This window comes from Saccostrea cucullata, unplaced genomic scaffold, assembly GCF_032062105.1.
Source record: "Saccostrea cucullata isolate Sc308-1 unplaced genomic scaffold, CSIRO_AGI_Scuc_v1 ctg1322, whole genome shotgun sequence".
Taxonomy (NCBI): domain Eukaryota; kingdom Metazoa; phylum Mollusca; class Bivalvia; order Ostreida; family Ostreidae; genus Saccostrea; species Saccostrea cuccullata.
In genome coordinates, this window is record NW_026930818.1 from 407,100 (window position 1) to 429,284 (window position 22,185).

At 33.9% G+C, this 22,185-nt stretch overlaps 2 protein-coding genes across 2 annotated transcripts; both read left to right on the forward strand.

Moving 5' to 3' along the window:
- The first annotated feature begins 1,964 nt into the window (after window positions 1–1,964).
- Window positions 1,965–14,617, forward strand: LOC134230242 (histone-binding protein RBBP4). Its single transcript, XM_062712016.1, has 15 exons — window positions 1,965–2,046; window positions 2,912–3,059; window positions 3,422–3,472; window positions 6,225–6,319; window positions 7,984–8,157; window positions 8,874–8,928; window positions 9,230–9,290; window positions 9,399–9,491; window positions 9,855–9,922; window positions 10,031–10,157; window positions 10,518–10,595; window positions 11,136–11,212; window positions 13,775–13,832; window positions 13,984–14,094; window positions 14,294–14,617. The coding sequence occupies exons 1-15, from the start codon at window positions 2,031–2,033 to the stop codon at window positions 14,360–14,362; spliced, it is 1,281 nt and encodes a 426-aa protein (XP_062568000.1). The 5' UTR covers window positions 1,965–2,030; the 3' UTR covers window positions 14,363–14,617.
- A 1,635-nt stretch (window positions 14,618–16,252) lies between these two features.
- LOC134230243 (uncharacterized) lies at window positions 16,253–20,354 on the forward strand. Its single transcript, XM_062712017.1, has 8 exons — window positions 16,253–16,644; window positions 17,044–17,297; window positions 17,514–17,660; window positions 17,785–18,008; window positions 18,161–18,370; window positions 18,846–19,020; window positions 19,294–19,439; window positions 19,671–20,354. The coding sequence occupies exons 1-8, from the start codon at window positions 16,353–16,355 to the stop codon at window positions 19,966–19,968; spliced, it is 1,746 nt and encodes a 581-aa protein (XP_062568001.1). The 5' UTR covers window positions 16,253–16,352; the 3' UTR covers window positions 19,969–20,354.
- Window positions 20,355–22,185: the final 1,831 nt, after the last annotated feature.

Below are 22,185 nucleotides of genomic sequence, written 5' to 3' on the forward strand. Positions count from 1 at the left end.
GACCTTGACTTTCACTTATCTGCTGAAAATATTTTTTTTAAACTTTGTTGCCGCCGGGCGCATAGTGTTTCACAAACACATCTTGTTTTCTTCTCAACTTAGTGTGTGCTGTATTTTTTATTACTAAGTACGTAATAAACATAATAATACATACCCTTTTCCACATCACATCCTGTATCAGCCCGAGACACCAGTATCAGCCCTCGGGCCTTCGGCCCTTTGGCTGATATTGGTGTCTCGGGCTGATACAGGATGTGATATGGAAAAGTGTATGTATTATTCTCTATATATCTCAATGTTAAACTTGGATTCCCAATTGTGGCCCCGTCCTATCTCGTTTTGTCATAATTTGAATAAGATAGAATCTACACTGTCCCTGGATGTTTTCCCATAAGTTTCAGCTTTTCTGGCCAGGTGATTCTTGAGAAGATTTTTTAATGGCCCCAACCTATTTTTTTGTTTTTTCTTGATTATTTCCCCTAAAGAGATCTAGAAGATTTGGTCCTTTATTTTAACAATTTAAACTTCCCTTTACCCAAGGATGCTTTGTACCAGGTTTGGTTCAAATTGGCGCGGTGGTTCGATCTTGAGAAGTTGAAAATGTGAAAAGTTTACTGACGGACGGACAGATAGACAGAAGGATGAATGGTAGTCAGGAAAGCTCATGCATTAAATTAATATTTCAGCTCAGGGGAGCTAAAATATGTTTGTGAAACACTGGTGCCCCATGCAAAGCAGCTAACGGCGAAATGTTTTGTTTGTTGTTTATCGTCTGACAAACTTCAAAGTCAAGAGATAAAAAATGTTAGTATCCAAAGAAAGGATTTGTTTCTCAATTAATGAGTATACCTGTGAAATAGGAAAGCCTAAGCACCCAGGGTTTACAAGTTATTACCAATAAAAAATAAAGTTTTTTATATAATTAACAGAATGTCGTACGTCAAGGTCAAAGTCAAAGTTAATGATACCCAGGAGATGGTCTCGTCACACAAACATGAAGCCTCGGCACCAACTGATCAAAAAGTTATAGTCTTTGATAAATTGCAATTGATAACTTTGTCCAAAAATTTGCCAATCTTCAAAGTCAAATTTATTGTTATCCTGCCACAAGAAATACAACTTTGAAGTATGAAAGCCCTAGCTAGTTCTAATTGTAAAAAAGTTTTGATGATCAAGGTAATTTTCGTAAAGTGCATTGGTCAAACGCTAATGTTAAAGTCAAAAGGACTAGTCTTGTCACTATGACATTAATATGAATAATGTAAAGTATTCAAGTACTTGAATCCACTGTTCAAAAGTTATAGCCAATGTTAAAAAATTGCAAAGGAACATCAATCCGCAATGTCAAAATTGTTAGTATTTCCAAAGGAAAGATTGTCACAATTTAAGAACTGCAGCAATCTATACTTGTCACAAGAACTACAAAGCGCTTTGCGCTATATAGAGATCTGCATGTATTTTAATCATATTGTGGTCAAGGTAGAAAAAATCCATTTACCCTAGGAAAGGTCTTGCCACAATAAATTTATTCACATATGAGTATTCAAGCCCTTGCATAATACAAAAAATGTTCAACAGTTATGGCGAATCTAAAGTTTGTTAATTTAATTGCAAAAGGTGGCAAAACTCCAAGGTGAAGAGGCCAAATATGATGGTTTCTAAAGAAAGGTCTTGTCACACCTGTGAAATATGAAAGTCATTACTATAGCTTCAACAGACCAAACGTTATGAGCAGTTTCAATTTTTAACAAACAGACAGACAGGGCAAAAACTGGTTTTGGTATTACAAAGAGGAAAAATGACCAGATCGACCTCCAATACGGTGACCAACGGGAAAAGAAATCTTGCTAAATTCAGGCCTATCGAAAACTATCTATATACCCCGAATCTTCTATTTATACAGGGTACAACATCATTAAATCTCTTTTTAATCGGGATCGGAATTCAAGAATTTTAAGGTTCGCAGTAAATAAATTGGCGCGAGTTGTGCGCATGTAATTTGGAGGAACAAAAAGAAACAAATTTCAACAATGACAGATAAAGACGGTAAATTACAAAAGTAGTCGTTATTTAACATTGTTATTCATTGCATTGCTTGTTTTGAATTAGGTGTTACAACAGTTCTTTGTCAGTTTGGAATTGGATTTGCTCAAATTTTGAGCATATATTTACATCTTGCCGGCAAAAAATAGGGCACAATTTTTTTAATTGAACAATAGGTATTCAATTAGGTAACTAAATACCACCTGAAACTTAATTAACATCATGATGAAGTAACCAAATAATAGTTTCAATAAGTATTTCCAATGTATGCTTACAAATAGAGAATGATGTGGGTAGAGTATAGAGAAAATTCGGGAAGGAAGTTTATTTCGCTCAATGAGTATTATAGGCCACGCCGCCAGTACGGAATATTCAGTGTGCAACAGAAAAATCTTTAACATTAAGACATGTTTTTCTTTTGTTATGAAAGTTCTTTGTGGTTTCATTCAATGTCTATCTAAAAACTCCCATTCTGCCACTGAGCCTGGGGCATGACAGACCAGTGCTTCGGATGAGACTGTATAAATGGAGATCCTATCTTGCAGTAGGTGGCACCATGAGGGAAAAAGTCTTAAAAGGAATATAAAACAAAACTTCTACCACTCTGCTTTATGAGAATTTGTCATCTGTATCAAACTCATTATGAACTAATGCATTGGCACCAAGGTTTAGACAGGTTGGGCACAGTTCCTTTTTCGGGGAAGTATTACTGTAAAAGGGAACTATTACTCTTTACAGAGTAATGCCCAACCTGTTAGAATACTAGATTTTAAAAAGAATCACATTTGTGAATTGATATTTGTAAAATACATGGTATATTACAAGGTAGAATTTGTTATCTGTCAATGTTTGTGTATTTTTCATACAGAAGGCTTTGATGATGCCGTGGAGGAGAGGGTTATCAATGAGGAATATAAGATCTGGAAGAAGAACACCCCCTTTTTGTATGACCTCGTCATGACACACGCCCTGGAGTGGCCCAGTCTGACCGCGCAGTGGCTCCCTGATGTCACCAGGTGGGTAATCTGTTCACTAATGTCACCAGGTGGGTAAACCTTTAGCATATCAGTTCTAAGCTACAGTAGATGTTTTTTGGATGAATAAGCCATTTCCAAACAGCCTACCAGATCAAAAATATACAGTAATTGAAGACTTACACAAATTTATATAAATATTGAAGATATGATTTCCAAGTAATAACTAAGTATAGTCATTTGGATGTGTTTTTTCAGAAAGGCAAAGCATAGTTTGGAGATATTAGTTTGGTGAAGGACTGTCAGTTACTTACCTTGTGATAGAAAAAAAATACAATATCCTACATTTTTAGAATATTGCTGTTTTGCTCTAATTGATTCATGACTGTAATTTTATTTTACAGACCTGAAGGGAAAGACTACTCACTTCACAGACTGATTCTGGGAACACATACGTAAGTATACAACCATTTAATGTATGCATATTTATTAGGGATGTCAAATCGGTCAATTTTTGATACTCGGTTACTCGGACGTTTTTCCGATCGAGTACCCGGGTACTTAGTAAAAGTGTAAATAAATATGAACAAGTATAAATTGATGACTGTAAAACATTGTAAACTCTTGTAGAAATAAAGCCACTTGCTCTGATAGGAGGTTTATCCGTAAATGTATTTCTGTTGTAACAATGATGAGCACTTCATGCCCAACGAAGTTTGATATAACATTTTTTAAGGTTCAATTTATAAGATGAACACAAGAAATAAAATAATAAGTGGTTCACAGTGTTACATATTATGTATTGTTTTAAAAAAACAATATGCTACGTAATTGTAATGTAAATCTTTGTTGCGTTTGCATCCAGGCATTTGGATATTTGAACTTGATCAAGTTCTCCAAAGCGGATTTACGATTTTCGTACACTTGTATGATAAAGTATTAGTATTACGGGATGGTATTTTGTAGTTTGGTGCAACGATGGACATAAGTTTTTTTAAAACCTTTGCCTTCAACCGTTTGTATTGGCATGTAATCAAACACAACCATATCAACAGTCGCACATGTAATATCATCTGTTTCTTTTCCCGAGAATTTACGGCTTCTCAGAGAATTGACAAAATTATCTAATTTATCTAAACATAATAGACCTTAAACAATGTTCAGTGAAAACAAATAATTATAAAGCAAACCAGAAATAAGGGTAGAAGAGCTAAAGGTGAGAAAAGCCAGGTAACAGGTGCTTGGTCACGATAATTACTGTATAAACACTGCCACATTTAGAGGCGTAGAAAACCCTAATTACTGTATGTACAAGTTCAAAGAGCACAGTGTGCACGAAAAACTTTTTTCAGCACTAGCCCATCGGGCTAGTAATGTAGAACAATTACTAGCCCGAATCAGATTTTGTTAGCCCACATACTTTACAACATGAATAAGTCATGGTCTTTTTCACCTCGTTGTATTGCAGCCAAGGCCGCCCCTCCTTCCACTTGTTTAGAAATTCTCTTGTCCTTTTTACTTCATATTTCTTTTTAACTTCTGTCACATTCTGTGGGCGCTTTGTTTCTTTATTGTCTCGCTTAAACCAGTCGAAATTCATATTGATAGACATAACGCAGCCATAACCGGAAGTAAATGCTGATGTGTATTTTATAAACCCAAACTGTACAGAGAAGACCGATTGCCGAAAGTTCTCGACACGCTTAAACAAAAGAAACCCATGCACATGTAAAAAGAAAGGAAACAATAAGAATTCTTATACTTATTTTATTACTTTTAAAGATTTATCAACAAATAAATGTAAAATGCATGCAACTTTTCACTAGACCGATCGGGCTAGTGCTGACCTACATTCTACTAGCCCGATCGAATTTTTACTAGTGTTCGGGCATCGGGCTAGTCCTTTTGGTGCACACTGAGAGCATTTTACATTTTAAAACAGATTGTTTAATGCGTTAATAATAAGCTTAGAAATATTCAAAAATATACATCCGAGTAACCAAGTTCCGATTTTAGTATTCGATACTCGGATGTTTGATTGAGTTCCCTGTTGACATCCCTAATATTTATATGTTGGAATATTGCTCTTAATTGCAGTATGTAGTCTTGAGTAAAACGAATTTAAATGCTGGTGTTTTGAGTTGTTAATTTCTTTTAAGATTATCTTGTTTGAAATTTCAAATGAAATAAATAATTTATTCAGTATTTTTTTCTTTTAAATCGATATCAATGAAGAAAAGTTTTATTCTTATGTAGGAGAAGTTCTTTGCAATGGATTCCATGGAATTTGAGTGTAAAGTGTAGTTTTAAAAAATTGTGAGCAGGTATATATTTGTCATGCATTTGATCAGTAATTATGGTAACACATTCTTGTTTTTCCATTTAAAGGACAAGGTATTCAAATTCTCTTCAAAATCAATAAACTGTTCTCAAAAGCTTCTATTAAAATGCTATAACAAAAAAAGAAAATTCAATTTGCACTTTAGTAAATAGTACGATACGTATGATATATTTAATGAATTTTTTATTCCATTTCTTAATTCAAAATATTTCTGAAGAATTTTGAATTCTCTTTAAAAAAAAGAATTCTGTTTAAAAAAATCTGCAAAATTGTAAATGTAATTGTTTTTTGCTGAGTTTGGGAGGGTTAATTAGAGAGGGATACCTTGACCTTTAACCTTTTAGGTCGGAGGAGCAGAACCATCTGCTGATCGCCAGCGTACAACTCCCTAATGACAACGCACAATTTGACGCGTCACATTATGACAGCGAGAAAGGAGGTAGGCTGTCGCACAGAATCAGCTGATTCAGAATGACAAGACTTCAATGTTCTGTTTCCCTTAAAAGCAACAGCTTGATAAAGACTGGCTTGTTTCAAGTTCATATTTTTGGCTAAAATATTCTTTGTAACAGTCCAGTGATGGAGCTGAAGGAAAGTGGTGATTATGAAATTATAAATAGCCCAATTTTTACCTTTATTAGAAGTTAAAGACGTTTCCTAAAACTAAAAATCAGTGTAAGGGACATATGCACCTGACATATAAAGAAGCGTTAAAAAGAAAAACATATTGGTTATAAGAAAAATAAGACATTGAAGTCTTGTAGGCTGAATTAGCTGATCACATGACCATCCAGCATGTCCTCCTGGAGGTCAAAGGTTAAATAATATCTTCCTGCTGTTCACAATGCACTATGTAATGACTTTAGGACAGATGAAATGAACAATTTGCTGATAGCCAGTATTCAGCTTCCTAAAGATAATTCCACATTTGACACATCTGCGTATGATAGTGAACACGGAGGTAAGAGTGGTCTGAGATGATTTTTATACTCCAATGACTCACAGGTTCCCAAACATTTCAGTTACTGTAGACATCCTTTTTCCCACAAGGTCAAAATTCCTGCGGAATCTCTATTTCTGTAGAAATTTTTCGCGGATGTCTTAGACTCAGGCTATATGCCTATCACGTATATTAGGTTCAATGGAATGAATTTCCGCGGCAAATTTGTGACCGCATACATAGTGTAAATTAATGCTGCACAGAAATTAAAAACAAAAAATTAAAACAATTATAAGTAACAAACATTGATTAAGCCATTTAGCAGTTTTGTTGATGACTGAATTGAAGGATTTTTGTGGGGTAAAGTGTGGGGAGAATTGTGAGTCGTGAGTTGATCATCTCTGGCGTAAATCTTTTTTTGCCAAATTATACATGTATCAGTTCAGGTATTGTGAAAACAGTTATTCCTTTTCGCAATACCAAGATTGTTATTGTTAATATTGAATATTAAAGTTTTTTCTAACTAAGTTGCAGTGTGTTCATTTCAGTTCATTTATTAAGCATTTATTTTGTTTTATAGATTCTCATCTTTATATCCATATGTTATATTTATCTGACAAAAAAATCCTGGTTTTCTCATCCTCATCTTGTTGGTGTTTAAAACAAACTCTTACCGAAATCTAGAAATAAATAATTTTGCAAAAAACATTATTTACATGTATAATAATATGATTTAAATTTTACATAATTATATGTATGGTCCTACTATTTTGTATTTGATTTCAATATAATTTGGCACACAAATAGAGATAACAAGGAAAAAAATTTTTTTAAGTGGTTTGGACAGCCCAAGTCCCTTTAACATATGCCTGATGTTCAAGATATTGGTGTGTGAGATTCTGTCAAAATGTACTCCTTCTACATTTGTCTGATTTCAATATAGGGCCTTTTGGCACACAAGTAGACTAATTTAAGATACACAATTCTCCATATTGGTTTTTGATATATACATAAACAAGAACATTAAAAGAAGGTGCTAAATCAAAATTTCGGTGAAAATTCTTTCAAAATGCTACTCCTTCTACAGTTTTATCCTGATTTCAATATAACTTGGCACACAAAAAGAGTACAATTTCTTAGATACAAAACTGTGTATCGGTTTTTGATTTTGAAAACGGTGTTGCAAAATTGTTTGGTGTAAAAGGCGAAAATAGAAATTTCGGTGAAAATCAAAATGCTACTCCATATACAAAACTCTGATTATGATATAAATGTGGCATGCAAATAGACTGCACAAGAAATAGAGAGAATTTATGTAATAAAGTTCAACTTTATTGATTTAAAAAGTTTCAATTTGAAAAATTTACATTCACTATTTCCACTTGGCCAGAGATGTAATATATTAAAATTTCCACAGTTTCCTCCTGCTCTTTGAGAAGGAAAGATGAAACTCTAAGCAGACATTTATGTGGCCTTAAGATTTAAAAGATTTCTGTTTTAGTATGCTGTTTTACCTTTATTAGAAAAAGTTCAAGTCTTTGAATTCTATTTACTTTCATGTGTGCTATTTATATAAATGTATATAGAATGTCATTAAAAAGGAAATAAGGATAAGCAACTTTATCTAGTGATTGAACTGTTGTAAATTGGTGCTCCTTAAGCCATAGAATTCATTTTAATTTCAGAATTTGGAGGATTTGGATCCGTCAGCGGTAAAATCGAGATTGAGATAAAAATAAACCACGAGGGTGAAGTTAACAGAGCCAGGTACATGCCCCAGAATCCCTGTATCATAGCAACCAAAACACCGTCAAGTGACGTCCTGGTATTCGACTACACAAAACATCCCTCTAAACCTGGTAAGTGACTGCATGTAATGCTAAGCATTGTTTCACCCCTATTTTGTAGCTGATAATGTAATCACAATAACATGCTTTTTCATCGATACTGTTTCAAAATCAACATGTATTGCAATAAATTTACAAGCATTCACTGTAAAACAACTTTTATTCTCATGCAAGCAATTTTGGTGAGGATCTTGAAAGCCTTGTTATCGCATTAGTCTTGGTTTTAATCGCAAAAATTAACTAGTTTACCCCTAATAATTCACAAAATAAAATTCGCAATTGTTGTATATTAGGCCATATAAAATAAATTGGATGAAAATGTTTTTAGCCGCATTGCCGATTTTATTGTATTTTTGATAAAATAAAAAGTTGGTATTGCGGTGTCCGGGAAAAAAAATTACATTTGTTTCGTGTATTCAAATATCACTTCCGGTAGCCATTTACAAAATTTTGGCTATTTGGTTTAAAAAAAATTAGTGCATTATAGGATTTCACGCTGTTAGCAATGGGGTCAGAAATGGAAAGTATACACACTTTATAAAGAAAACAAATTTTTAAAATAAAAAAAAATTAACGCCCTCCCCAGGAAAATTCTGAGAACCAGGGAATTAAACAGTAGCCTGATGAAAATTTTTTGTCAATAGAATAATGTAAAGCCAAGGTAAACTGAAAACAACTCTGAATGAAAACTTTTTTCATAGATCCCAGTGGAGAAAATTTTGTTATAGATCCCAGTGGTGAATGTAATCCTGAATTACGACTCAAAGGACATCAGAAAGAAGGGTAAGCTATTAATCTGGTAGGAAATGGACAGGAAAGAGAGAGGGAGAGAAAATCACACTAACACTTGCTTATAACAAAGTGCAAGGGATGGGTGATGTTGCTTCGTTAAAAGCATAATCTTTATAATCTGTTCTGTTTACAATGTATTTTAAAGTCATGGGAAATTCCTTTGCTGTATGCATCATACCATTATAAGAGTGTTTGCTTTAAGCTTGTTTTACTATAGCAACGTGTAGATAGAAAGAGGAAAGATGAGTTAAGATATCTAACTATGATCAAAGTATTTACTTTGTATTTACAGATATGGTTTATCCTGGAATCCTAATCTAAATGGACACCTCCTCAGTGCTTCAGATGATCATGTAAGACATTGAATCTTATTCTTTTTATCAAGTAGATGAGTAGTATAAATTAAATGAGTACTTAAATTTTGGTAAAACAATCTAATGGAATCTTTTTGATTTCTGTAGACAATATGTTTGTGGGATATTAATACAAACCCTAAAGAACACAGAGTTATAGAAGCCCATACCATCTTCACAGGACACACATCAGTAGTGGAGGTAATCAGTTTTATTTAACCCCCTCCCCACACACACAATACCAACTTGCTGTATCATCGCCATCACTGTCTTGCCTTAAGTGTCTTCAAGTTAAGGTTATGATAAATGTAATATATTTTTTTGCAATAAATGACTGATTATAATGAGATCAACATTAGCTGCAGCAAAAATTGTACATTTCAACCTCTAATCTTATTGCCAGGTGACTTAAAACCTTTAAAATATGACTTTCAATTCAAAACTGGTAAATGATAAGTCAAGAGGATATACAAGCTTTAGGTATATATATTTTGAAAAAAAAAATGCTCTGGCACCATCTCTGTAGTGTCCAACATATCTTCACACTTTTGTAATGTTTTGCAGGATGTTGCCTGGCATTTACTTCATGAAAGCTTGTTTGGATCAGTAGCTGATGATCAGAAGTTGATGATGTAAGTAAAGGAATATTTCATGGGTTTATCTAGAAATGGTAAAAAGCTTCACATGTTTGATTGCTTTGACAGATTAGTGGATCATATGAAATAGTTTTTTCTCTACAGCTGGGACACCAGGTCAAACAACACAACCAAAGCCAGTCACATTGTGGATGCACACACAGCAGAGGTGAACTGTCTGTCCTTTAACCCCTACAGTGAATTTATCCTGGCAACAGGGTCAGCTGACAAGGTAAGATCTTGAGATGAACTGTTTGTCCTTCAACCCTTAGATCTGAAGGCATTGCCTAGTCAAGGCTTACCAGATTATTTCTCAGAGAGTGAAACTGAAATTTATATTAATTTTTTTGTGTTTTGGTAAGAAATGAGAAGCAATTTTGGCAGGAATAGTTGATTCTCTGAATGCTGATGTACATGTAACTGTTTCTTCTTCATCTTACCAGAGTTTTCTTTACAACTCTATCATCATTACTTGTCAGGGTGAAACATGGTCTCTTAATAGTTATGCTCATATCATTTTGAAGTGATATTGAGTTGGCCTTGTTTATTTCTACAAAACGGTCATTCATCTTATATTTACATTTTATTGCAGACTGTCGCATTGTGGGATCTGCGGAATCTAAAACTAAAACTACATTCATTTGAATCGCACAAGGATGAAATTTTCCAGGTAGGTACTATCGTTCAAGAATGATATCAAAATGGATATTAATAGGGCTGTCATTTTTTACCCAATAATTACAGCAAATTCTGGAACAATTCATTCGGTTTGGGAGGTTCTTTTTTTCGGAATCGGCATCGGTTCCAATTTGTACAGTAGTGTAGGTTTTACTATAAAAATGACATCAAAAATGAGAGATTTGTTGATACATTGCCATTATAAGGTGATTTAAATAATTTGGTACAATTGTTGTCTAGTCAGGAAGCTACTTTAAACTAGTTATTATGTTGCTATTTCGAAGATTGAATGAAAATATTCTTTTTTTTGTTGAAAATAATACAAATCATGAGCTTTTATTCCATTAACTACCCAAACTGAAATACCCGAAACTGAACCTTAAAAAATCAGAACCGACCAGACCAAAAAATTTTGGAACCGTGACAGCCCTAGATATTAAAGATTATAAATAACTTAATATTTTCAGAACATTTCTTACATATGTCTCCTGAGTTGTAGATGTTAATAGTTACCTTTGTATTGATGTATTAGGTTCAGTGGTCTCCCCATAACGAGACAATTCTAGCCTCCAGTGGAACAGATAGAAGACTCCATGTCTGGGATCTAAGGTAACCTTATACTCAAGGGAAAAGGAATAGCCAATTTATACAATCCATATCCAATGTGTGCCATATATTGCTGTCTCCATCACTTTTTATGTTACAGCTGTGCAGCTAATATGTCGGATGAGATTTTTTCATTGCTAGTGAAATGTGTTCTTTTTTAAATGGGGAATTATGAACCTGTTTGCATACATGTTAACTCTCCCGATTTAGGCGGGAGTCTACCGCTTTTTCACTCCATCTCCCGCCTACCGATTTAATTCAGAAATCTACCGCTTTTCTACAAAAGCTGCATCTAAAGTATTTTTGGTTCGCTTGGGTATCCATTTTTGAAGCCACTCTCATAAAATCTCTCTAGATATCGCGTGATTTGACTCGGAATCATACAAACGCTTTTTTTGTACATAGATTTCAAGCACGGATTTGACAACGACAACAACACAAGACTACCAGTGATTACATTGGTTACGATAAATTAATCAACATCCCTGCCATGAAAAAGGAGATGCAGCTTTTAAAAATTAGATGAAAACATTTGACATCGTCTTTAAAAGCACAGAAGCTCACAACTTTATCAATAAAGTCAATAGAAATCACTCGATTGACCAAGTCATGTGGCACATCTCTACTTTCGTTTTCGATCATCGCGGGAAATCTGATTTATATAACGAAAGATAGGAACTTGTTTTAGATCTAGATTAAACCATGTCATCATTTGTTTTGTTTAAAAACTGAATGAACATTCAGAATTATTGCTTCTAGGCTATATCAGCAAAGATCACTCTTCAAAAGGCTAAGTAAAGCAGCCAATCCAAGCAAAATGATGAGCATGAAAAATATTTGAATTTGTACAATTTATGTCAAACTTAAGGTGTTTCTGTCTTCTTCTTTGCTGTTGATATTTAAGATTAATTAGTGTAGGTACCTGATTTCATTTAAGGCTTATAATATACATGTATATTACATGAAAGATATGGATAATCCAAGCGTTAAACAACACGCGCGCAATGCTACCGCTTTTGAGGTCTGAATCTCCCTATTTTTCATCACAATAGGTTAACATGTATGCTGTTTGAAATTTTTTAGCTCACCTGAGCCAAAGGCTCAAGTGAGCTTTTCTGATCACAATTTGTCCGTTGTCTGTCGTCGTCGTCGTTGTTGTCGTTGTCGTCGTCGTCGTTGTAAACTTTTCACATTTTCGACTTCTTCTCAAGAACCGCTTGGCCAATTTCAACCAAACTTGCCACAAAGCATCCTTGGGTGAAGGGGATTCAAGTTTGTTCAAATGAAGGGCCATGCCCTCATTTAAGGGGAGATAATTGGGAATTAATGAAAATTTGGTGGTATGTTTTAAAAATCTTCTTATCAAGAACCACTGATTTCAGAAAAGATGAAAGGAATGAAAACATCCTCAGGTAGTGTAGATTCAAGTTTGTTCAAATCATGACCCCTTATTTTTTTCCAAAGTTTTTACATAGAAATATATTAAAATTCTTTAAAAATTTGTTTTGAATAACAAAGCCATTATTGATCATATTTATATGAAAGACACACCAGGTAGTGTAGATTCAAGTTTGTTCACTTCATGACCCCGGGGGTAGGGCGGGGCCAGGAAAGTCAATTGTCCACTCATCACATTACTGTTTTACATAGAAATATATAGGAAATTTCTTTAAAAATCTTCTTCTCAAGAATAACAAAGCCATAATTGATCATATTTATATGAAAGCATCCTCAGGTAGTGTAGATTCATGTTTGTTAAAATCATAAATCCCCCGGGGGTAAATGTCAAATGGTTTGTTTTTCCACAATGGCCAACCTTGAAAATAGTTTTACATAGAAATATATAAAAATTCTTTAAAAATCTTCTTCTCAAGAATAACAATGCCATAATTGATCATATTTATATGAAAGCATCCTCAGGTAGTGGAGTTTCAAGTTTGTGTGTAAATTATGACCCCCGGGGGTAGGGCTGGGCCACAATGGCCGACCAAAGTTTTACATAGAAATATATAGGAAATTTCTGTAAAAATCTTCTTTCAAGAATAAAAAGCCATTTTGATCAAATTTATTTGAATTTACATGCAGGTAGTGGAGATTCAAGTTTGTTCAAATCATGACCCCTGGGGGTAGGGCGGGGCCACAATGGCCGACCAAAGTTTTACATAGAAATATATAGAAATTTCTTTAAAAATCTTCTTCTCAAGAATAACATAGCCATAATTAATCATATTTATATGGAGCATTTTTATAGTGTAAATTCAAGTTTGTTCAAATCATGACCCCCGGGGGTAGGGCGGGGCCAATATGGCCGACCAAAGTTTTTCATAGACATATATAGGAAAATTCTTTAAAAATCATCTTATTAAGAATAGCAAAGCCAGGATTGGTATTGGGACTACTTTTGGATTTAAATTATTAACTATTAAACCAATTATCAAACTTTTTCCTAGCCACAGTGCTCAGGTGAGCGATGTGGCCCATGGGCCTCTTGTTTCATTTACACTTTTAAATTTTAAAGTTGGTTAATGCTAAAACATTAATTTGATTTCCTTTGTCTCTGAACAGTAAAATTGGAGAGGAGCAGTCAGCAGAAGATGCTGAAGATGGACCACCAGAACTTTTGGTAAGGAATTAAACTCCTAGGCCTTCCTTGCAAAAATATTGATATTATCTAAGCATGTTGGATAAAGTTTAGGAGAGAAATAATGATAGGTTATTTTTGGACATGCATGATTAGATAGTTATGCTCAAAACAGCTTTTGAATCTATTTCAGTTTATTCATGGAGGACACACAGCTAAAATTTCGGACTTCTCCTGGAATCCTAATGAACCCTGGGTAATTTGTTCGGTATCTGAGGACAACATAATGCAAGTTTGGCAGATGGTAAGCAGAGATTACTGTGTTTATTGCAAAGAACTACAAAATTAGGCAGATTTCAATAATATATATTCAATTAAATTTGACGTTGTCCTTGATTTGTGTGTTTTATGAAGGAATGTTATTTCAATATCACTAAAAAGGAATGAATTCTGCATTTGTATTTTAGGTTGAGAATATTTATAATGATATATTTGTTTTGTAGGCTGAGAATATTTATAATGACGAGGAACCAGACACACCCGCAGCTGAACTAGAATCAGCCACTTCATAGACGGCTTCGACGGAAGGAAGGAGTCGAGAGACCAGGAAAGTCAATTGTCCACTCATCACATTACTGTTTTATTTCATTATTGCCTTGGGATATTGAGACTGAATATTTTTATCTCAGTGAATTTAGATAATATAATTTAATTGAACTGTTTGTGTCATATTTCTAATACATTTAGAAACTTAGTAGTAGCATTTATTGTTTATCATACTTGTGTAAAGTGTGCATTTGTACAGTAAATCATGTCTAAATGTCAAATGAGTTTGTTTTTCTTCAAGTTTGTAAATTTCTGCCCGGCTTGAAAATAATCTCTTACATTATACAGTAAAAAACACTTTAAGCAAACATGCTGGTCTTGGCACTTTGTTTTAAATGTGTTTGAATTCACTGTATAGGGTTTTAAATTTGGCAGATATGTTTGCTCCTCCCTCTGTGGCACCACATTGCAGATGTTTCAATTTATGCTGTGTGTAAATTATGTCAACTACTGTACATGATGTGTATTATAATGATTTTTTTCCCACAATTACAGGGATAAATTAATTAGCATGATTCAATGATTATTTAAAAGGAATTTTTAAAAAGAAGTTTTAAATCATGAACTACTCTTTGTCTAGTTTCAGTAGTACTTGGCATACAAGTTGATTCCTTATAAGTGCACTTCAGTAGAGCTACAGGTTCATGTGAGACTTTTTGGCCTGTTGCATGGGAGTTTGCTCTTGAGTGTAATATCATGCATTAAAACGATGTACAATGCGAGTTCTTGATCAATAAAGAATAATATAAAATCCTTGAAGGTTGTGTGAATAATTTGACAATATTATGTGTCATGAAAAAATATAGTGTCATTAAAGTGAGACAATTGAATTCTGGAAAGGGTGTAGAATGGGCTTCTGGATTTTGGAAATGAATATTCTCAGTCCTTGAACTAAAAAAAAAAAAATGGATCAATCTAATGTCATTTTGACCTTATCCACCCCCTTCCACACACTTTAAATTGTTTGTCCAATATTTCCTGTGATAATCTAAAAACAAAATATTCTGTCATGTAAATGCATTGATATAAGTAAAAATTTGCCCCCAACCCCAACTCCTCCCATGAATTATAAGAATCCTCACCATTTATTTCCATGAGATCAGTTCTACCAATTAAATTACTACTTCATATTTTTTCTACCCAAACTTTAAACAGATGTAGTTGCTTGGATTTTAAAAATTGACAATAAAGATATACAGTCACCATACAGTGAAAAGACCAACTCTTCACTAAGAGAATTAACCCCCCCCCCTCTCCCCATTGTTTTGTTACACATTATAATTTGTATTTTCTCAAACTTCAGGTCTCAAGACCATAAACTAAAAACATACTCAAATTACCATTTTTTATTTTTACTATTTTATGTTTTATTCAATGTATTTGCTTAAAAATGGGCAAATCAGACATGATGAAAATTTTGTTCCTTTGTCATGTTCATCAAAAATATTTCAAAAGTTACATTGGTTTGAAATTAAGTCATTGTATCTTGAAGACATTTTTGAAAACTTAACAAATTTATTTTTAATGATTTGTCATTTCTGGATTTTCGGCCAAAAATCTGATGCAAGTGAATGAAAATCGTCTGGCGCAACTGTACTGTAACAAAAATTCGCGTAGGAATTTGTCGGATTATAAAAAAATGTTTTGGTTAATCAATATTCCTGATTTAAAATTCGATATGTTTGACTTTTTACTTTAAAAAAAAATAAATAAGTGTCCAAATGGCGTAGTTCTTTCAAAAGTAATGAATAACCATTACGGGATTATTTTCCGCGCAATGTAACGCGCTGCCGGAAGTTTACAAATGTTGCTATACGTTGTGACATACTTTGTAAATAAATAAAAGGTGTGCGTTTAACATGCGTTAACAGAAACAAGACGTTGAATGAACGACACCTAGAGCAGTATTTCTCTAGGCCACCAACGTGTAATCTTAGATAAAAAATATCCTTCAAAATGACAAGAGGACGAAATAATTTTCGAGGAAGGGGAAGGGGGCGTGGCCGTGGCCGTGGTGGCGGCCGGCGTGGTCGTGGGGTTAGCAGAAGACGAATGGGGAGGGGACTTCAAACGAATCCCGACACAGAAACGAAAGCCCCAGTTGAAGTGAACTTGGAGACAAACCCACAGGGATATTTCACGTCTAATGTCACTGTGGAGCAACATTACAATGGACAGAATGAGAACCGAGTGCGGTATGCAGCGACAATGGCAGTATTACAGGAAAGCGGTGTTGAAGTAGCACAAAGTAAGTAATGGGTGAAAAAATCAGTCTATTTTTCATATGAACGTTGCCTTCATTTTTTATGTCCTTACTGCATAGGTTTTCTAAAGCATTAATTAAAATGTATAAGGGGAGGGGGCAGAAAACTTGTTGGAATTTATTACTATTTCTGATCACACTGCTAACGTTTGACATACGTTATACTAAAGACATGTTAAAGTATTTAAAACCTTGGTTGATGCCCCCACTATTTTCAAAACATATGGGATCCATAAATTAAAGGGGAAAACATTGGAAAAAGAAATATAAAAATCACTGTGATTTTTCCAAATGTGAATAATTTCTATGGTGTATCCTTTCTTGTTTTTTTTAAAAGAAGACTTGCAGTACAATATCTCTATTTAATAAAATTTTCTATTTCAGATGCCCGAATTCGAGCACTTGCCACAGCCTGGGCAAGGAAAGATTTCCAGCTGGCTGAGTCTTTCCTACAGAACAGGGAAAACTTTGGTCTCAATGAAGTCTTGAAGGCCCTACAGCTCTTGGATGCTGGACGTCAGGCCAGAGTGCTGGAAAAAAAGATGAAAATGCTGCAGGTGTCCAAAAACAAGGTCAAACCGAAAACAATGGGGAAACTCAAATCAGACATCGATAATCTTAACAGGATGAAATCACCGGTATGTAGAAACTATTAATAATATATATATACCAATCCCTCAGTTAAAGTCTGTAATTACATACATACCAATCAATAATCTTTATTTGTCATTACTTAAATTGTAAACTCAAATTACCCAAAGTTTAGCCAGTATGATAAATGATATTGGTGCTCAGGTGTTGAAACTCTTTACCAATATAAATAATCAAATGAACATTCATGAATTTTCTAACAGTATGGGTCAGCTAGTGGTGCCGTCTGCAAACACATCAGGAGGTGGGTCCAGCATTTTACTGCAAAAGAACTGGAGTTTTACGCCATTCATTTTCCCAAAGATCCCTGGAAGAAGCTAGCAGACATCTGCCACTTTCATCCACAGAAGGTATTATACCTTACTTGTATCATTTTTTCCCCATAATTTTTCTCTGTAAATGTTATAAAAGCCTATTTTATTCAAGGACACAAGATTTATTGGTAAATTTATTGTTCTTAATCTCGTCTTCTAGGATTTTCCCTCTCTGGAGTGGTTCCTTCCTTACTGCTATGGACAGGGGGCGCCACCTGAGACCACTGTGGGTCGTATGGTGACAATGACAGCAGAGAACGTGAATGAAATGTTGGAGGACCTGTCCATTCCGTATCTGTCCGTGAAATCACATAAAGATAAGCTGACCAGCGCCTCCAAAGGCCACATAGCAGACCGGGAGGACAAACTGGATACCATCCTTTGGTTAGTTCATCATTTTCAACATTTATTTTACATAATTCAAGGTTCACCAAGCATTAAGACAGCTGATATGCTAACTGATTATAATTTAAACCCTATTTTTACTGCACTTTTACTCTGATCATGATTGACAATTCATTAATGAACTTGTATAGGTGGTATGAGGAACTGGCCTGCAAGGAAGTGGACGATGCAATACAGAGGAGGTTAGAGAATGGTGACCCTGTGACCCTACCAATCGGTAAACTCCTGGAAAGACTGCTAGTATTCAAAAGGCTGTTTGATGGCAGCTCTGATGAGGACAGGAAGGCGAAGTTCTACGGAGACCTTCTGAAGATTGCTGAGGACAGGCTTAAACAAATCAAGTAGGCCACTTACTAACTATAGTAACTGTAAATGTACCGTACAAGTGGAAATTTTAGCAAGACGCAAATTTAGCGATTTCTCCTTAAACACTGGTATTTTATTTTTAGCGAAAAATAATTTTATCGATTTTAAAATGCTCACTAAAGAAGCTAGTACAAATAACACACAATTTATTTTAAGTGATATTCAATTTTAGAGTTCTCATTAGCCTCGCTAATAATGCAAAAATTAAATCCTCACTAAAATTTCAACTTATATGGTATTTGGTTTGGTATGTAGGATATTTGGAGGAAATTGCTTTCTGCAAAATGTGTTGAATAGAATACACAGCCACATGTAATATGTTCACGGTATTTACTGATTTTCAAATAAATTCAAGTATTCAAGAAAAAAAGTACATTTCGATATATATCTTATGTTCTTTTATCTTCAGGATTTTTTTACTTTTTCAAAAGAAATATATATATTTTATAGACTCCCCCTTGAGTCCCCCGTCCTGGTGATGGGTGATGCCTCCTCCTCCATGTCTGTGGCGGTGAAAACCAGTACCATCATCGCGGGAATTCTGACAGCCATTACCTCCGCTAAACTCTCCTTTTTCAACAACACTCACAAAGAGCCAGATAAAGTACCGACAAATGTCGAGGAGGTCTGTTGTTTGTACTTAGAAACTGGCAATTTTATTTCTTATAAGTTTTATTATGAAAAAATACGAGTACCGATATAAATTGTTTTTCTGCAAGTTAAGTTTTTTTGTGCAAAACATTCAAAAATTATTCAAACAAGTTATATACCAAGTCCTTTGAAAATTAATAATAGCTAGCTAGTACACTTTCATTTTCCTTTTAAATGCGTTTCATTATATGTACATCATATTAAAAATTATAACTCATTAATATCAGTATTTTTTTTTAAACTTCAGGTGTTACAGCTAGCTTTGAATACCCCTGCTTCAGGATGCACAGCTAATGCTGCCAGTTTGTATCCTTTCTATGAGCGGAAGGAGGTCTTAAAGACATTGATCATGGTCACAGATGAGGAAGAAAATACGGCATTCCAGAGTTTCAGGTGAGAATTAAGATCACAACAGTATGATGCTAAGATAAACAAATTTTAATTACTAATGTACATGTTATTAACTCTGGGTCATTTTCTGGGGATAATTGATTTGTTAGAAATAACTGAATCCTGAGAATATATCTGATACTTTGGTTTCTCTTTTTTTCAATATGACACAGTAATGGATGGTAAATAATTGTGTACCTGTAACTTTACGCCATATTTAATTTATATTCACAGATTCAAAGAGTTGTACACCAAGTACTGTGAGGAAGTTTTCCCAGCCAAGCTGGTGTTTGTGTCCTTCCTACACAGCCAGCACGCCAGGGGTCAGATGGTCACCGAGTTCAAGGCCGACGGAACGGAAGTCATGCAGTTTGTGTTCCACCGATCACAACCAGATCTGACAAAACTAGACAAGTTGTTTGGACTGCTGTCAGCAGAGACCCAGACTTTTGAGGACCAGATTAAAATGACAGAGGAACGAATTAAGACAGAGGGCGTGTCCAAGGTGTTCGAAGGACTAAAAATTAACTAAGGGCAACAACGCTCTGTCTGACGTGCAATAACGTTATGCATGGAGAGTGTTAGAGAATATTGTAGAGTATCTGGGATGTAACTATTGCTGAAAACTAGGTTTATATGAGATTTGTGATATATTGTAAATAGTACATGTACTTATTCAACTGATTATGGACTTCATTTCTGCTGTTTTATGTGACAATGAGGTTACTTTGTGATTTGTGATATATTTTAAATAGTACATGTACCGGTACTTATTTAACTGATTATGGACTTCATTTCTTTGATATGCTGTTTTTTTATGTTGTTACATGTTTTTGTATGATACTCATAATTTATGATCATGTTGAACACCTATATTAGGTCATAATATGTGTATAATTTACAATATTGTTATTTTTTTAGATATTTTAAATGAATTCGGCATAATTTGGAAAGATTATATAATTATTCATTAGTTTACAGAGTTTGTGAAATACTTGATGCCAGTTCTACACTTTCATTTTCTTCCTTTTCCATATGGCCCCAAAGAAATTAATCAACAGTTTCTCAGGCACCGCCGCAGCTGTTCAGAAACGGCCGCATTGATCAATTTTATTGACATATTGAAAAGGGAAATAACTCAATTTTCTATTTTTCCAAGTTGAAAAAGAAAATCGAGTTATTCCCCTTTTCATAAATGGTAAGATAGACGTTTTTATTAGAAAAACAATACATTCTTCCAAATTTTCAGTATTTTATTAATTAACTTATAAAATAAATGTTTGGAGTAACATTGTTTAAAGTTGAATACATATTAAAACCAATTTCAGAGAAGAAAAATTAAGAATTGACAGATATTATGATTTTATTGAACAAATGGCTTTAAAAAAGTGTTAAACCTACTTCAAAAAAAAAACAAAAAACAACAAAAAAAAAAAAACAAAAAAAAAAAGCCTGCCTGCCACATTGGATTCTGATTTTTTTGGCCTGAGAAACAATTAATTAATTTTTTTGGCCTAGAAAGGTCTTTTTATTTGACCCCTAATGCATGAAACTCCAAAACTTTATTGTACATCTTCAGCACACCTCAAATTATATTAATTAAGATGATTTTTATACATACATATTTATTGTATTATAAATTTTTAGAAAAAAAAAATTGCACAGAGTATACAAATATTATAACAATTTATTCATGGATTGTGTAAAAAAAAAAAAACACTGTAAATGCATTGGTAGCTTAAATGTTTTTTTGTCTGAAAATAAATACTCAATGTTTCTCTAATCTCACATGCATGTACTTAGTATCTAAAAGCTTCACAAATAAAGTCGAACCTCATTATCTCAAAATTGATGGGACCGTGAAAAAACTTCCAGATAACCAAGGGTTAGAAATACCGGTATTGATAGTTAGAATAATCTAACTGTGTCTCAGGACAAGCCCTCACCACAGTTAGGGTGAATTTCTTGCACATAAACTGGGTCGGGTTTTGGTTTAAGGTTTAAAACTAGTTTTTTAAACTGGTTTCAATTACAATCCGGTTTACCTCAGTAAAACAAATGAACAGTTGATACAAGATGGCGTCAAAAAGAGCAGAACATGTTACACATGCAAATAAATTTGTTAAAATCTTTTTCTTAATAAAAGAATCCAAGAAATTATAAAGTATTCATATTCTTTTATTATCTTACTTATAGTTAAAGTGTAGTATTTATATTTTTAATGCCTCAAAGATTAATCAAATGAACAATTTCCATATTTTTTACACAAGGAAAGAAACACTGGTGTTTATAATTACTCTTTAGATTTCCAATATTTAAGCTGTCTTTACAGTATGTTCTACAATTTACCATACATGTTGAAGTTTGTCCAAATGATTCAAAACTTCTTTTTGAAAAGGAATATTTAACACATTCTGTTCATCATTATTGAACAAACACCATTATTTTCAATATGCAGCATTTATCTATTCTCTGAAGCCTTATATATAAAACATCAAATATCAGAATGTGGCATTTTAGTCAAAAGAGTTGTTTGTCCTTGAAAAAACAATATTTATACTTTTTTCTTTATTAAAATAGTCACCATCTTTCATCACCGCCATATTGGAATACTTCCCGCTCTTTCATAAACCGAATAAACCACCATCGGAGGTGGTTTGGTTGGTTTAACGAACTGGTTTCAGTTACAGCAAAAACAAATGGAAATCCAGTTCTGGGTTTAAACTAGTTTAAAACCAGTTTGTGGAAC